Source organism: Benincasa hispida, chromosome 2, assembly GCF_027475165.1.
Source record: "Benincasa hispida cultivar pf3 chromosome 2, pf3_genome.v1.1, whole genome shotgun sequence".
NCBI lineage: Eukaryota > Viridiplantae > Streptophyta > Magnoliopsida > Cucurbitales > Cucurbitaceae > Benincasa > Benincasa hispida.
In genome coordinates this window covers 25,731,561-25,750,139 of record NC_143479.1, presented here as the reverse complement: position 1 = coordinate 25,750,139, position 18,579 = coordinate 25,731,561, and the positions used below count along the sequence as shown (strand labels likewise).

The following is an 18,579-nucleotide window of genomic DNA, read 5'->3' as shown; positions in this document are numbered from 1 at the left end:
GACGTGGGTGGAAGACTGGAACGACGACATGGGTGGAAGACTAGAATGACTGATACCTTTTTCTTTTATTTATTTTATAAAAAATAAAATAGAAAATTAAAATAATAATTATTTCTTAATAAAAAAATAATCAAACTCACCTCACCGGCCGACTAGACGGACGACAACACGTGTGGGATGTCTACCATACCCACATTTGCCTATCTTCACATTCCTTCCAAAATATGGGTATCCCTTGGGGCCCAAACCTACAACTCAGGGTGGGAGTATAAGAAGAAGATTTTGCTTCCTAAACTAAGCAATGTGGAGTCTCAAACAAGCCATTTTTTCTTTAAGACTTAATATTTTCACCAACGTACTGATTTAAATTTCATTAAAATCTATTTATTTTCAAACATATTCGAGGTTTTCAATTCATTTTCATCTCTTAAATCTAGTAATTTAAAATCATTACATGTAAAATATATATATTTTTTCTTATGATAATTATGATAATATTTGCGAGTTAAGTTGATTTTTTTTCAAAGATATTAGATTACATATGTGAGATGGGGAAATCTAACCTCTTAAAATATTATACTTTCTTTTTATTTATCACGAATAAGCAAACAATAAGTTTTAATTTAAGTGATTTCAAATAAATTTAAGTTCAATTGTAAATAAGAATTTAAATCAATTCCTTAATTTAAAATTCTTGAATTTGAAATATTTTTGTGCAAATCCTAACACCAAACGGAGTATTAATCAATATATCAATAGTACAAACTCTTTAATACATTTTTTTTTTAAAAAAGAAAACTCTTCAACATAAATTTATATCTACGTCTCAACCAAATTTCTTTGAGAAGATTACATCTTAACAAATTTTAGTGATTAAAGTGTTTTGTTAAAATTTTGATTAAAAAAATGAGTTTCTAAATGTTACTTTTTAAACATGCATAGACCAAAATAAAGTATATAGACTAAATTAACAAAATATTGAAAGTAAAATTCAAAATAAATATTTTAAGAGTAGAGAGCAACACACCAAGCAAGGAAAAATGTATATAAAACCTTAACGTGAAATGATTTATTTTTCTTTTATTTCAATTTTTTTGGATGACTAGACAAATGTCTAATTTTAAAATGAAAATTTAAAGAATATTATCACAAATATAATCCAAAAACTCGAATTTGCCCTAAATAAAAGGAATCAAAATCTAATACAATAATTCAAAATAAAAAAAAAACAAAGGAAGATTTAGTAGAAATAAATCAATTGAAATCATTAATTTCATGAAGTTAGTCAAGTATACAAAAATAAATAAATACCGTTTGAAGGTGAAAAACAGGTAAAAACAACGTATTTGCACAAATACATTATATGTGAATAAATATAAGAAAATTATTTCGAATGGTAAAATTATTGAAAATATTTATAAGATATAGCAAAATTTTAGAATTATCAATGACAGACGTTGATAGACACTGATAGACTATCAATATCAGTGTCTATCAACGTCTATAAATTTTAAAATTTTATTATATTTTATAAATATTTTATTTTATTTTTCTGTATTTAAAAATGACCCATAAATATAACTAAAATCAATATGAAAACAAACGAAACAAACTTCATTCAATATGAAATCATAACTATAACATTTAGTTTTTTTTTTTTGGAAAAAAATACCGGTTTGTATACCTTATGCCTCTATTAAGTAAAATAAATAGTTGTAAAATCAAAATTATAATTGTTAATAACAAAATAAAGCACCACCTCTACACATTATGCTAACAAATACACAATATTAGAAAATAAACAATGCCACTATATCTTCTGTCTTTGTGAAAAGTAACCAAAAATGAATATAATTTTTTTAAATATATACATGAACAAAAAGATCAAAAATTATTTTTAAAAATATAGAAATACCAACCATTAAAACTCTAACTAAGTACAATGTATGCACGTTACTAATTCTACACGTTCAATCCTATCACCCAAAATGTACACATATTTTTCTTGTAGCTTATTGGCGTGCACTCCTCCTTGTGCTTTTGTGTTAGTGTGTTATTACAATGCAGAGTCTATTTGAGATATTGTCAACTACCCATTTTGTAAGTGCCTTCTTCCTAAAGTTGTTGTTGTCGCTTAGATTCTACCCATTGCCGCTCAGATTCATTCGTCTACTGAGCTTTTGGAGATTCACATCTTTATTTTTTTTCCCTCAATTTGCTTTTTTTTAAATGCCATTTCTTTCTTTTTTTTAAAATTAATCGCAAACATCTCTCTCAAATCTCAAATTTGTGCATACATCTCCACTACTTCTGCCTAAGGATGCTGGAAAAGGAGGGAATCACAGAGTGCTTGAGGTGATCGCGACGACTGACGGCACTTGAGGCATTTAACCACTTGATCCGTATAATTATCTACGGTTGGAGTCATCGGGCACAAAGGATAATATAAATCTATATTACTAAATTAAAAATAAATATTTTCCAAATATTAAAAACCAATAAAGATAAAATAACTACAGAAAAATCTTTTAAAAAAAAACTATCAAAATCAAATTTTCTTTTAATATTTAGGAGAACATGACGTGTAAATTGGAATATAGATAATTAGAAGGCAATTGGAGAAGAAACAATCAAACGACTGAACACTCATTCAAAAGTTTAGATATTTAAAAAAAAAATGTTAAAATAGACATTTTTCAAAACTACGCTTCAATTTTAGACATTTTCTAAAATTTTTCTTTTTTCCCTTTTGGGCCTGGACGGATTTAGTGGGCTTTGGACCGTGATGGCTTTAGCTTGAGGTCGGCCCATTAAGATGCTTAAAGCCCGTGTCATCGCTCTTTTCTTTGCCGAAAGCGCAAGAAACCAGGAACACCCACCTCCATTTCAGAACATTTTCTGTATTGATACAACGAAATCTCGTATTCCAGTTTGGTGATATTGCTTGAAATCTAGATCATCTAGTAAAACAAGTTCGATTTCCTAGGTCTCTTCCAATGGCGACAATGGAGGTCGACACCCAACAAGCGACGTCGGCGTCGTTAGATACTTGTTCGGCGAAACAGGCAACGAAACAAGGTGAGGGTCTGAGGCAGTACTATCTACAACATATTCACGAGCTCCAGCTACAGGTCCGTCAAAAGACCCATAATCTGAATCGTCTTGAAGCTCAGCGGAACGAGCTGAATTCGAAAGGTACCAATCAATTCTGAATTTTGAATTTTTTAGTTTACCTCCAGGGTTTGTAGGTTTTCTTGGGTACCTTCAAGTTTCATACTTTTTGTTTGCTCCTCTGAAGAATGGTTACATAATTAAGAAGCTATAAGAGTTGAACCCTGAGGCAATTTTAATGAGAAGAGTGAATTAGGGAAGGAAGGTAAAAACTTGAATACTTCAAAGGAAGATACAAGAACAATTAATCAGTTCTCTTTCATTCTTATAAATTTTTGTGGCTTTCCTTCCCATTATTTCCTTTCTTCAACGAACGAAGTGTTCTTGGATTTGAAATTCTATCTCTTCATGTCATTTTGTTCTAATTATAAATGATTGAAAGCCGCTTAGCGGTGCCTTAGAATCTGAAATTTGTTGGGAGAAGAGTTATATATTTCGATCTTGGACTCTTGGAATTAAAATCCCATAGGGCTGTAACCTAAAGGTGTCTTGAGGTTGGGAATCTTATTTTAGCCAAATAGATGTGGCGTTTCTCCTCTGAACCCAATTTTCCTTGGCGTAAGATCATTGTCAGTAAATATGACCCCATCATTTTGAGTGGTTGTCTAAGGGGATTAAAGATACTTTACGGAACTTGTGGAAGGATATTTCGAAAGAGCTCCCTTCTTTTGGTCACTTAGTCCATTGTGTGGTGAGGGAGGGGAGGTATACGTACTTCTGAGAAGATCATTAGGGGAGATACCTCTTTGTGTCTTATTTTCTAGACTTTTTCATTTGTCTTTTCTCAAAAATCACTTTGTTGCTGATTTCCTTGTTTGGTTTGGGAGCTTGTGTTCATTATCTAGGAGTTCCACTCCTCTCTTTCCAATAGGGAAGTGTCGGATGTGGCCTCTCATTTCTTTACTCGAGGATCACTCTTTTATGCGTGGGAGAAGAGATGTGACAATTTGGAGACCCAGTCCTTTGGAGGGGTTATTGTGTAAGTCTTTTCTTCCTAGTATGGTTAATCATTCTCCCTTAGGAGATTCGGTATTTACGATTCTTTGGAGGATTGAGATTCCTAGGAAAGTGAGGTTCCTTACATGGCAAGTTTTACATGGCTGTGCTAATATGATGGTTCGGGTTGTGAGGAACTTTCCTTTGCTCGTTGGGTCATTTTGTTGTATTCTTTGACAGAAGGCAGAGAAAGATCTGGATCACATCTTATGGCTGTGTGAGTTTGCAAGTTCTATTTGGGAGCTATTTTTCAAACTTTTGACATTTCACATGCTCGACGGAAGGATCCTAGCAATATGATCGAGGAGTTCTTCCTTAATCTACCTTTTTGGGAAGAATGGTCGTTTTTTATATCTTGCTGGGTTGTTTACGATGTTACGGTCTTTGTGGGGCGAGTGAAATAGTATGATTTTTAGAGGGAGGGAGAGGGACCCTAGTGAGATTTGCTCCTTGTTCACTTTCATGTTTCTTTGTGGAATTCGATCTCGAAGATCTTTTGGAACTATTCTATAGGGGTATTATTTTGTATAGTTGGAGTCTCTTCCTTTAGAGGGATTTCCTTTTTTAGGGCTTGGTTTTTTATATGCCCGTGTATTCTTCAAATTTTTCTCAATGAAAGCGGTTGTTCATAAAAAGAAAAATAATAATAAAAAAATTTAAAAAATACAGCCATTAAGTCTGATAATTACGAGTGGTTAAAATTATTCTCGCTTTTTCATATCCAACTTATACTTTATTAACTATTTTATTCTTGAACTCTTATGTTATTGTCCTCTTTGAATAACTGTGCGAGTAATCTCTGCGTATCTTAAGCTTTTTAGATCTTGCAGTTCTATTACTTTACGATAGAATCTTGGAAAAAATTTCTGATACTGGGCTCTATTGTTTTTAAGATGTTTGCTTATGGTTTCATCATGGAATATACTTCGTTACTTAAAAATAAGATGAACCAGAAATAGTGTATTTTTTTTTTTTAAAAAAAATAAATTATGATAACATAGAAACAATGGTTTTTTACTCATATAATGCTTCAAAAGGTATTATGTATTAATAGAAGTGTTTTCCTCACTTCATTTTTTAGTCTGCTTAGTCTAAACTATACTTTTATTTCCTAGGAATTGGAATCCCAACATTAGTCCGTTTGACTTATGATCTCTTTGAGGTTATTGCATTATAACTCATATTAATATTTACAGTACGCATGCTCCGGGAAGAGCTGCAGCTGCTTCAAGAGCCAGGATCTTATGTTGGTGAAGTTGTTAAAGTCATGGGAAAGAACAAAGTTTTAGTTAAGGTGAGTGGCCTTTTTATTCTTTTTTTTTAGTACAGAAAAAATAGTAATAATAATAAATAAAGTATTAATGCATTACCGATTTACCACCCCCTTTCTCTCCCTCACTCCCTCAACACCTTGGGATACATGTTGATATTTTATAAGAACTTCTATGGAAACTTTTGTTCTGTAAAGTTCAATATTCTGGAGTTAAAAGGTAAAAATGTGCTTAAGATGCATATCATTAAGTCCATGTTAAATAATACTGAGAATTGATTCTGATACTTGCTGGGAAATAGAACCTGACCATGTCGTGCTTCAAATAATGTGTTGGCATCCTACTATTATTTAGCAATTCAAATTTCTATGTCCATTGCAATACAATCTTAGAAGTTTAATTTTAAAACGCTCTATCTTAACTTGCATATTGGACTTTTTTTTTTCTTTTCTTTTTTTCCAACTTCTCTTTGTTCACCTGCTCAGGTTCACCCAGAAGGGAAATATGTTGTTGATATCGACAAAAGTATCGATATCACTAAAATCACACCTTCAACTCGAGTTGCTCTCCGTAATGACAGCTATGTTCTTCATTTAGTCTTGCCCAGCAAAGTAGATCCACTTGTTAATCTCATGAAAGTTGAAAAGGTTCCTGATTCAACTTATGATATGATTGGTGGTCTCGACCAGCAAATAAAAGAAATAAAAGAGGTTTGTATGTTGCAAATCGTTTTCTTATTTTTGTCAATTACTAATCTCTAAGTTCTGAAATGTTAGTTCCAATCTGTAGGTTATTGAACTCCCCATTAAGCATCCTGAACTTTTTGAGAGTCTTGGAATAGCTCAACCAAAGGTAACACTACATGGGATGCAACGATGTTACTTTCTTTACTAGTTTCTTGATACACACGTTGGTCATATTAAATATATATCTCTCACCATACCCTTCAAATAGGGTGTCTTGCTATATGGACCACCTGGTACGGGGAAGACACTGCTGGCTAGAGCAGTAGCTCACCATACAGATTGTACTTTCATCAGGGTTTCTGGGTCTGAGTTGGTCCAGAAATATATTGGAGAAGGTTCTAGAATGGTCAGAGAGCTTTTCGTCATGGCCAGGTTTGTTCTGATATTCTCTACCGTGTTTCATTATTAAGTCTTCCACTAGGTGTTGTCGACCCGTAACCTCCCTGCTTTTATGTATGTATGCGGATTCTTTTTCTTGCTGCCATTAATGACTTGAATCAAAATCAGGAACGGGTCTTTTGGTGCCATATTTTTATTTAGTGGAAATGGGTGGTCTAGGATTTCATTTTCCACCCATGAAAACATTTAACCAAACAGGGAAATCATGTCAGAAACCAAACCTGGAAGAGATTATATCTTTAGATGTGTCAGTGTCGGTGATCTAATCGTTTATTAATTTTTATTGATCCTAGTGCAACTGTTTATTAATTTTTCTCTTCAGGGAGCATGCACCTTCTATCATTTTCATGGATGAAATCGATAGTATTGGGTCTGCTAGAATGGAATCTGGGAGTGGTAATGGTGATAGTGAGGTGCAGCGTACTATGTTGGAACTTCTTAACCAGCTTGATGGATTTGAAGCATCAAATAAGATCAAGGTACAATAACTAAATTCCATATGTGAATGATGGAAAATATGACACTAGCATATCTTATGATTAACATGGATTAGATCTTTCTCAATTAAAAAAAAAGAAGAAAAAAAGAAGAAAAAAAGAAGAAGAAGAAGAGGAAGAAGAAGAAAAAAGGCTTAACATTGAATAGAAATGATATACTTTAGATTTTGTTAATCAACCAATGTTTTGAAAGGTTGGGTTAGTTGCAGCCTTGAGACTTATTATCTTGATGGGTGAAGTTTATGTCTTTTGGTGACATGGGGTATAACTTGTAAAGGTCTATTTAATCCAAAAAAATCCAGTAATTGAAGTGTATAGCCATCGCATACGATTATATGAAAGGGAGAAAGTATGTCTTTTCTAAGATTTTATAGATTATTCTTAACATGATCATATCATCCCTTAGGATCTACTTACTCTAATAATTTTTGTTTGTGCTTTTCTTGAATTGTAGTGATAAGAGTTGTGAAGAGTTAAATTACTGCAACTCATGTTGTAATTGTATTACGAACATAAGTAGATATTCGCTTTGAAGAATTGACTGCATATTAATTCATTCCTCCACTCTTATACACAAGCTATAAAGATTCCATTCATTATTTTCCCAGTGCTTATGCTTAAAGCCTTGGGGCTGAAAATTGTACTCATTGACTCGAAGGCCCTTTAAAATATTGAAATATCTTTTCTTGTTTGTACTAAAGCCATGCAATTCATGGAAAGTTAATGAGGCACTTAAGGACCCGTTTGATAACGTTCTTGTTTGATATGTCTGAAAATTGTACTCATTCCATTCATTATTTCTTGTTTCTCATTTTTTAAGAAACTAACCTGTTTGATAACCATTTCTGTTTCTTGTTCTTAAAATTTGAGAAACGTTTAATTGGTGAGGAAGCATGTTTAAATCACTACTCAGCTTCATGGTCTTGAGATCAAATCTCACTCGAAACTTTTTTATTTTATTTTTCTTTCTTTCTTTTATATTTCTTTTTTCTCTATATTTTTTTTATATTTCTTTTGTTATTATCTTTCTTTTATTTATTATTTTTCTATATCTATATGTGAATTTAATTTTGAATTTTGAATTTTCAAATATTTAAATTTATATATTATTTTGATTTTCAAATTTCAAATTTTTAATGAGATTGTTTTCAAACATAGGAAAATGAACAAAAATATTTATAAATATAGCAAAATTTCACTGTTTATCAAGGTCTATCGCAGATAGGTTGTGATATTTTGTTATTTTTTGTCAATATTTTCAGTAGTTTTGTCATTTAAAATAATTTCCCTTTTCAATATGTGTATAAATATTTTTTGAATTTTGAATTTTAAATTTTGCAATATGCATTTATATATATATATTTTTTTATTTATATACGAAACCAATTATAATTTTACAATCATATAAATTTTGTTTACTAAGATATTCATTTAGGTTCATTTTAATATTTTTACAATCACGACATTTACAAAATAATATAATTAAGTTAGATTTGAGTCTATATCATTTAAAATTTAAAACAAATGACTTGAGTGAGAAATAATATTGTAAATCAAATTTTAGCACATATGAATGATAGAAACAATTATGCTATTGATATTAATTTTCCATCTGGACTTATGTGTATTCGATAGTTTAAATATTTGATAATTATATTTTATATTTTAATGCATGCTATATATTTTTTTATTTTATATAGTTAGATTATAATTTAACTATAAAATATGGAAAAAAAAATTACAAGAAACGAGGAACAAGAAATAATTATCAAACAAGTTTCTTGTTTATTTTTTCAAGAAACAGGAAACAAGAATAGTTATCCAACATATTCCTCTTTTTTATTCTCAAAAAAGAGGAAACAAGAAACAAGAAACGAGAACGTTATCAAATGGTCCTAAATGTCTCATGACTTCTAGTAATTTGTTGATTATAGGTATCTGGTAGTAGGATTTTTCATATAAAATTTGGTTCTAAGTTCTAACTGCTTGGACTTATTACAGGTCTTGATGGCCACCAATAGGATTGATATTCTGGATCAAGCTCTCCTAAGGCCAGGACGAATTGACCGGAAGATTGAATTCCCAAATCCTAACGAGGATGTAATTACCATTACTTGTTTCAGTATCTACTTCTGTTATTTAAAGAATATGATAGTAATAAAATGAATTTTCATGTTCTAACTTTGTGACTCTTGGCTTTAAAGGAAGCTAAATTTGTTTGAAATAGTAAGATAAAAGCCACAATTCTTGTTAGTTTGGTTATGCTTTAATATGTAAAAGCCACTTACCTACATATTTTTCTGTTCTAATCTACATGCCTTTCTTCACCCCCTGATTAGGCTTGCAATTTATTAGCTGGTTGGACTCAGGAGTGGTATCAATCACAGTCGCTCTTACTATATTTGATATACTGACATTCAGTTCATATGGAAATGCAGTCCCGCTTTGATATCTTGAAAATACATTCACGGAAAATGAATTTGATGCGTGGGATTGATTTGAAGAAAATTGCTGAGAAGATGAATGGAGCATCTGGTGCAGAGCTCAAGGTATATTAATTTTTTGATCATGATGTTTTGAAAATAATCTCTGTGTGTTCGTTCGTGCATATCATTGTTCTTCATCAACTACTATTAACTGAAAGACTTTTTGCTCTAGCTTTTAAGTGAAACATTTTCTCTATGAACTCTCGGAGAAAAATGTATAAATAAGTTAGCCTGTTGAGTAGGATTAGCCAACCTTGTGATGGCCAAAGGACTAGACGCCCTCTACGCTACAGTGAAAAGGCTCTTGGATCTAATGCTTCTCTGGATATTTTAAATCATTCTCTCTATAAATTGCTAGGTTTATTACAAGATAGCATTGAAACAAATGCAATCTAGGTGAAACCGTCTAGGCTGGTTTAGGGATCCATAAGGGTCACGAAAACCGGTTCAAATCTATTGTGGGCTATCTAAGATTTAATATCTTACTAGGTTTCTTGGCATGCAAATTTTATAGGGCAAGCAGACTTGTCTTGTGAGATTAGTTGGGATGTGCACTAGACAGTCTAGACACTCAAAACACTCGGGGATATGAAAAAAAATGTAACCACTGTTAACAGTAGAGTGTTTATATACACTAACTACTTTTTGGTGCCATATTCGTGATTGAATGCAGGCCGTGTGTACAGAAGCAGGGATGTTTGCTTTGAGGGAAAGAAGGGTTCACGTGACTCAGGAAGACTTTGAGATGGCTGTTGCCAAGGTGATGAAGAAGGAATCAGAGAAGAACATGTCGTTACGAAAGCTTTGGAAGTAGAATTGTTATATGAAGCGGCCAAGGCATGGCAAATTCCGAATATTGCTTATTTTATTCTTGAATCTGTCTCCTCACCCGGGCTGTGCTTAAAGATTTGTTGAACTCAGTTTATCTACCTTGAATGATGTTTTCTAGTAGTCAACTCGTTTATCTTCACATGGATCTTGTAACTTAAAGCCTTCTCATGCCGCATTTCTTTTGCCATCTTCTCCAGATGTATTGACAAGTTGATGGTAGCTGGTAAGGATTAAGGAATCATCAATTGGAAATTATTTACTTGTTCCCATTCTGGCCATTGAAATTTGACATTCTTTCAAGTGAAGCATATGTTTTGAAACATGTCTTATGTTGGGACTATAGTCAATGTGAACTTTAGACAAAACTAGGCAGGGGGAGGATTTCCATCTTTATGAATGTGATGGGTTAAAGGATTATTTTTATTTTTACTAAAAAATTAAAAATCGGTTCATTTGGTAGTCATTTGATTTTTTGTTCATATTTTTTAAAATTAAGCATTTCATCCCTATTTCTTGTAATAATTTGCATTTTTCTTAAGTACTACGATTGAATTCATAGTCAAATTTTAAAAATAAAAACAACTTTTTTTAAGGTCATTTTTTTTAGATCTTAAAATTTGGTTGGTTTTTTAAACCATTGGTGAAAAGTAAATAAAAGAAGAAATTTGGAGGTGAGCGTTCAATCATAAGCTTAATTTTAAAAACAAAAAACAAAATGTTTACCAAATGGTATATGGTAATTTTTCATTTCAAGATATAATCTACCATAACATTCCTTCCTATAAAATTATTCAAATATCTATGTAATATATGAAGACAAGTGGCAGAGGAATCCGATGATTTTTTTTTTTTTTTTTGACAATATGTGTGTTAGGAGATCAAACTTTTAACTTAAATCTAAGTTGATAGTTTAAAGTGGCAATATATTCTAAAGGATTTATCTAAAATATTTCTTACTATTTTTAAAATCTTTAAAATAATTTCTCCACAATTTGTCATTCAAGTGTTGCTTTGAAAAAAAATCAAATTATTCCAAATTTTTCACAACTTCTTATTCATTAGAAAATGTTAAAAGCAAAATTCTTAATTGAGTCAAATAAATTCAAATACACTAATCTCCACCTAATACAATTTCAAATTCAAAATTACTAACTTTATCCCCAAACTCATAGACGTGTATATGTATCAGTAAAGATGATATTAATGTTTTAAAAAAACATTCTTTCTCAGGTAAAAAAGATCTCTTCCCTATATCTCTCTATATTCCTTCTCTCAAACAATGAAGCCAAAATAAATGAAGAGAAATTCAATGGAAGAACCAGAACCAGAAGAAACTGCATTGATCGACTCTTCTTCTTCTTTCAACCATGGAATCCAATGGGAATGAGGACGTATATATTTATATATCTATAAAGAAAAATGAATGAGATTGGATATAAAACATGGATGTGTCTCCATTATATATGAAAATGATGTATAAGAGAATTGATCTTTTTAATAATTATATAAATTAATAATAGAGTATGAGAACCAAATTGAAATTACAGGAGAGCTCTCTTAAATTACATGAACAATAAATCTTAAATATAAAGTATCGCATGACTAAATTGATACTTAACTTACCCAAAGACGGTTAAGAAAGGTAAGAAAAAAATAAAAGTGCAAGGTTATGAAGGTAAATTATTCGAAAAGATATTTACATTGTGGTTGAGTATTTTATACGGTTAAATGTATGATGAAGAAACTGCAAAAATATTTGGAATTTGCATTTAATGGGAGAGCCACGGATTTCAATTATTGAATGAGGCTGTCACAATGTGGTTGTCTCTTAATAATTGTTAGATATAGATTCAGAAATCTACATATTCCATAATAATTATCAAATATAACTTTGAGGTATTTCTTTCTCATATATCAACTAATGAAAAATCTTTTAGCCACATTGTGACGGTCCCATCGAATAATTTTTCGAGGAGAAAATTTGATATGAATATATCTGAAAATCTAATCTTGGGCCCAAGACAGATGAGCCCATTCCCATGACGAATTTACGGATGAGGTGAGGCCCCAAAGAGGAAGACGATGAAAAATGGGCAACAATGAAGATCAATATTATGGGTAATTATGAATCACAATCATCGGCGCTGAGAATCGTTAAAGGAAACATCCCGTCTGTTTTGCACTTGTAGAGATCCTTCTTCTTCAACATTTTTATTATACTTTACATTAGAATTCATCAGCATCTGCAGAAACTCCACTTCGAATCTTTCCTCGATTTCAGGTACTACTCAATATGGAGCTCTCTATTGTCTTTGTTTCTTTCTATTCTCATTACTTTGACCCGTTTTCCCATGTTAATTTGGATGCTCTCAAACCCCATCTTCAACCCCAAGTTATTGTTTTTTTTTAATGATTGACTTTGAAATATGTAATTCCTGTTCTGGGTATTGGTTTTCGATCTCTGAATTTGTGATTGAGTTTGTTTTAGGGCTGTGCGGATTTGTGGGCAAGAAGATAACTAATGAAAGGGGAAGTACAATTGGAGTCATCAATTGGCCAAAGCCCTAGTGATTCTGATCCTCTGCTTGAGAATCAGACCGATTCATCATCTCACGGAGCCTCTGATGAGATTAAGGATGAGGATACTGAAGCTGGTTCAATTCCTTGTTGTCGTATTTGCTTAGAGAGCGATGCCGAACCAGGTGAATTTCGTTGTTGGGTTCTTTTTTTTTCTTGCAAGTTCTTTTTGGTCAGCTAAATTTCCATGTAAATATTGGCTGAATTCTGTTGAATTTTAGCTTCATTGTATATTGGAGGGTAATTCCTTGTTTATTAGTCTCTACTGGACTATAGCTTGCCATTCTTGTTCTTAATAGAATTGAAAATCCATTTCAATTTTGTTCTTCCTCAACCTTGTTTTTGATGCAAAGTGATTTTTGTGTTTGGTTTTTAATGCTTGTAAAATGATATAAGTTGTGTTTTCATTGCTCGGGTATTCTTCCACTTGGCTCAAATGCAATTTTCCATTTTACAGAAGATGAACTGATTTCTCCATGCATGTGCAAAGGCACACAGCAGTTTGTCCATCGATCTTGTCTTGATCATTGGCGCTCCGTTAAGGCAAATTTCTTTATTTTAGTTCTTCTATGCCGTTCCTGCTTACGATTATAAAAGATTTGCTTGTTTCCTATTCTATTTTCTTATAATTTTAATCAATCTGAAAGAATTCCCATATGTCTGCAGGAAGGGTTTGCTTTCTCGCATTGCACAACATGTAAAGCCCAATTTCACCTGAAAGTTTCCTTATTTGAGGACAACTCTTGGCGTAAAGTTAAATTCAGGCTTTTTGTTGCAAGAGATGTTCTCCTTGTATTTATAGCTGTACAAACTGTGAGTTGCCTTAAATTTCCTATCTGTCATAGAATTATTATTGGATATGCCTCGAAGAAATCCATCTAGGCTTTTTCTTTCATCATAAATATCATGAAGCTTGAGTTTTTTATCAAGAAATTTCATTAGTGTTCTGTTTTTCTGAATTGCAAGGGATGCGTTTTTAATTTGTATCAAAATGCTATGTGGTTATTCACCTTTTAGTTTTCCTTAGAACTTAAGGACATGGTTTTACACCCTATAGATTAGAACCTGTCAAGTAAGCTGCTTGTTTAGCTTTTTGTTTTTCAAGCTTACAAGAACTTCTCGACTTTTGTATTTTCAAGATGATGGAGATTTTTTTTTTCATCAGCTACTCCCACCTTAAGGATTTGTGATCATTTATTTTATTTAAGCATGTCTTGTCCTTTAGATGCCAGTCAATCCAAAATAAAAGTAGAGAATAAATGTTTGAACATAAACTTATGGAGGATTTATCCTTTTTGTAGTTAATAGCGGCAATGGGTGGTTATGCATATATTATGGACAAAGATGGGGCGTTTAGGAATTCTTTCAGTGATGGATGGGATCGTATTCTGTCTAAACATCCTATTCCATTTTATTATTGTATCGGTAAGCTACTTTTGAATTAAACTGGTCAGCTGTTTCTTTAAGAACTGGATCTGAGATATGTCAGATTATCACAAGTACAATTGTTTTATTGATTATTCAAACCTTGCTGTGCATTGTCGTTCGTTCATGCTTAAGATAAAGTAGCATGGATGCAAAATCTCTCATTTCATTAGTGTTGAAAACTTGTTACTAGTTACTTACAGAAAATGGATTCTTCTTTTCCATCCCTCCTATCAAAATAGTCATTTTACTTTGGATCATTGATGTTGTCAAACACTCCCATTTCCTCTATAATGTATTTGTAGTCTCTCATTTAAATTGAGTTCTTATCAAAGTAGTTTCAGCGTCCATTTCAAATTTGATTCTGATGTCTTGTTATATGTTTGTTTCCTCCTTTTATATGAATAAATATCAATGTGGAAAAGGCCTATGTTTGTGCCAAGCTGGGGTTTGTGCTATTTTGTGGGGTTTGTGAGATGAGAAAAATAATAGCCATCTTCAAGGGGAGAGAGTTCTTTTGATGATGTTTGGTCTCTGGCTAGATTCTCTGTTTCACCTGTATCGGACCTTTTTTGTATTTATTTGCTAGGTTTTATTTTACTTCACTGGAGCCCCTTTCTATAGTTGGCTCCCTATTGTGGGCTTTTCCTTTTAGTTTTTCCCCCTTTTTTTTTTTTTTTTTTTTTTCTCAATGAAAGGTTTCTCATTAAATAAATAAATAAATGTCATTGTTGCCATTTCTTTTTGAACATTTTTCTGTTGCCATATGTAATCGCCTATAGTATCAACTATGCACAACCAATGACTTGTTTCATGATTTTGATTTTACTCATGTCTTTCTATGCTTATTTTTTTTTTGTATGCCAGGGGTCCTAGCCTTCTTTGTTCTGCTTGGATTCTTCGGGCTCATACTACATTGTTCCTCCCTTAATAGCAATGATCCAAGAGTTGCTGGGTGTCACAACTGTTGCTATGGATGGGGAATCTTGGATTGTTTCCCTGCATCAATGGAGGCCTGTTTTGCACTCGTTATTGTTTTCGTTGTTATCTTTGTAATCCTTGGCATAGCTTACGGTTTCCTTGCTGCTACTATGGCTATTCAAAGGATTTGGCAAAGGCATTATCACATTCTCACAAAAAGGGAACTGACTAAAGTAAGATTCTTAACCTGTTAGTGTTTTTTGTTAGTGGATGTTAATAATATCTGTTGGTGATTTTAATACTTCACTTCCTGGACTGTAGGAATATGTGGTGGAGGATCTTCATGGATGTTATACACCTCCAAAATTGGAACCAGAACATGAACAGCACTTGAAAATGCTACAGCTTCTGTAATGAAATGGCAAATGAAGTGGTTCAATTTCTGTCATTTTGTTTGTTATGTTCTTTTCTTTGAGAAAGATACAATGTGCATTTGCATGACAACATTGTTATAAATGAGCAATGTGGAAATTAGATTTTAACTAATTTGTTTTCTGACCCCCTTCTCGCCATTCTCGGTATCTTTTCCAATTTTTAGGCATTGCTTCCCTCCACAACACCACCACCACCACCGCCCCCCCCCCCAAAAAAAAAAGAAAAAAGAAAACACTCATTTCTTTGTCATCTTTTTTTTACCAACGATTTAAAAAACTAAGTCAAAATTCGAAAACTTAAAAAGGTTAGATAAATACTCAAATCTCAAGGATAAAATGGTAACATTTTGAAATTTAGGGATTAAATTGAACCAAACTCAAAATTTAAAGTCTAAATATGTAACATTTTGTAATCTAGTAATTCAATTGAAACAAAACTCAAAACTTAAGAACTAGATGTGTCATATTTTGAAACCTAAGAACCAAATAGAAAATATATTCAAAACTTGGGAACAAAAAATATTTTTCTCTATCTATTATTAGTAGAAGTGTAATCTTTTTTTCTCTTAATGAAATGATTTTAAATAACAAAATTGTTTACCAACACTCATGGGATATATATGTATATAATATTATTGTTTGCACGAGATTTTCAGAGAGACTTGTTTTGTGGAATTTGAACTTTTGTATTTGTATTAATTTAAGTATATCGAGTACAATCTCTAATACACAACCTTTGATGCTTTCAAAATAATCTTTAACCTTTAAGTTGGTTGATCTTCTTGGATGATCGGCTGGGCCTGTTGATCTTTAACCTTTAAGTTGGTTGATCTTCTTGAATGATCGGCCTTTGGGCCTGTTCATCTTCTTTTGGATGATTGACTTTAGGCTTCTTCTTGGATGATCGGCCTTTAGGCTTGTTAATCTTTTTGGATGATAGGTCTTTGATGATCTTTTTGGATGATCGACCATTAGGCTTGATGAATCGTTGGGCTTGTTGATCTTCTTGGATGATAGGTCTTTGGGTTTGATGATCTTTTGGGATGATCGGCCTTTGAACTTGTTGATCTTCTTGGATGATCGACCGTTGGGCTTGATGATCTTTTTGGATATCATTGGGTTTGTTGATCTTCTTAGATGATCGGCCTTTGGGCTTGATGATCTTATCGACATTTGAGCTTGTTGATCTTCTTGGATGATCTGCCTTTGGGATTGATGATCTTATTGACCTTTGGACTTCATGATCTTCTTGGAGGATTAGTGTTCGCACGAGACTTTTGGAGTAATGTATTTCGTGGAGTTGAACTTGTGTTGATGTAGATTTGATGCGGTCGTGGTTTGATTGCTAGTACTTAATCCTCTTTCGCTTGTATGCGTACACTTGATGTATGGAAGCGAAGCGTTTGAATGCTCTTGAAAAATTAAGTGTGGTCTGCTTCAGGAATCAAAAGTCTTCTGATTATAGAGAATTCTCTCTAAGCTCTCTAGAATTGTTGACCCTCACAAATAAAGAAAACTTCTCTATTTATAGAGTTCTTAGGTGGCCTTCGTGGGTTTGGGCTTGGTTGGTCAATAGATCTGACCCTTGGGCCCAACTAATTGAATTTAGGCCTTATTTGACATTTGGGTCAAATTAAGCCCATTTTTGGGCTCAATTGACTTTTAATCCAAATAATAATATCAATTTGGACTAATTAATTTTATTCAATTCAACAGTCATGAAGGAAACATGTGGCATCATTGGAATTCGCCAATTTATATCTTGAAATTTAATTTGAGACACATGTCATCATCTAATTAGTCTTAAATTCAATTATTTGAAATTTTGTCATTAATTTAGTAAATGACGTGGCAATTTTTGATTGGTCCAAAATTTCTCATCCTATTTTATGAGATTTATGCATATATGGATGGATGAATCTCGAAAAATATGAAGTTGGAATCAAAATTCAAATATATTTATTCTTGAATTTACCCAATTGATGTGTCAGTCAAACTATGAATTTATTACCTAAGTTTACCAAGAATTTGGGATAAACTTTGGAATATGACCCAACTTTAATTTGAGATTTTACCTTCCAATTTGATTTAGATTGAGGATAAGAGCTAAACTTGATCTGAATTTGAGATAAAATTTGGAATATGACCAAATTTTATTTTGAGATAAATTTGAGACTTATCCCTAAATTAAATTTTCTTCGAGGATAGAAGGCTAAATTTGGATAATTTGAACTTGGGATAAAATTTGGAATATGACTAAATTTTAACTTGAGAATTTATTCACAATTTATTCTCAAAGTTGAACAATTTGAATTTAGGATAAAATTTGGAATATGGTCAAATTTTAATTTGGAATAAATTTGAGATTTTACCCTCAATTTGATTTGAATAAGAGATAAAATTTGGAATATGATCAAATTTTAATTTGAGATGAATTTGAGATAAAATTTGGAATATGCTCAAATTTAAAGTTGATGTAAATAAATGTTGATATCATTTGATTAAAGGCTAATCCATTCAAACCCATCAAAAATCTTAAATTCAAATGTAAGAGATAAGATATTTTGATTCAAACCTTATCAAAATCTTTTAAAGAGAAAAGATTTTAGTAGAAAATCCAAATTAAATTAGGAGTTTGAATCCATCTTGACCTCTATAGTAGGAAATCCAATTTGATTTGGTCGCCATCTTGACCTCTATCAAAATCTTTTTTTCTTTCTTTTTTTCTCATATATATTGTTTTACTTTTTAACTTTTATTTTTTATTTTTTTAAGAATCATACTTTTTGTATATTTTTGATGGATATATCATTGAATGTTTGACA

General features: G+C 32.0%; 2 protein-coding genes across 2 annotated transcripts; both read left to right on the top strand.

The window, feature by feature from the left end:
- Nucleotides 1-2,840: 2,840 nt before the first annotated feature.
- On the top strand, nt 2,841-10,666 carry LOC120071837 (26S proteasome regulatory subunit 8 homolog A). The gene is made up of 9 exons (XM_039024230.2): nt 2,841-3,195; nt 5,364-5,461; nt 5,924-6,148; nt 6,228-6,290; nt 6,393-6,556; nt 6,906-7,062; nt 9,082-9,180; nt 9,519-9,629; nt 10,240-10,666. The coding sequence occupies exons 1-9, from the start codon at nt 2,997-2,999 to the stop codon at nt 10,378-10,380; spliced, it is 1,257 nt and encodes a 418-aa protein (XP_038880158.1). The 5' UTR covers nt 2,841-2,996; the 3' UTR covers nt 10,381-10,666.
- Nucleotides 10,667-12,415: 1,749 nt separating this feature from the next.
- Nucleotides 12,416-15,866, top strand: LOC120070750 (RING/FYVE/PHD zinc finger superfamily protein). The gene is made up of 7 exons (XM_039022625.2): nt 12,416-12,678; nt 12,886-13,099; nt 13,432-13,517; nt 13,641-13,787; nt 14,276-14,399; nt 15,267-15,553; nt 15,642-15,866. The coding sequence occupies exons 2-7, from the start codon at nt 12,919-12,921 to the stop codon at nt 15,732-15,734; spliced, it is 918 nt and encodes a 305-aa protein (XP_038878553.1). The 5' UTR covers nt 12,416-12,678; nt 12,886-12,918; the 3' UTR covers nt 15,735-15,866.
- Nucleotides 15,867-18,579: the final 2,713 nt, after the last annotated feature.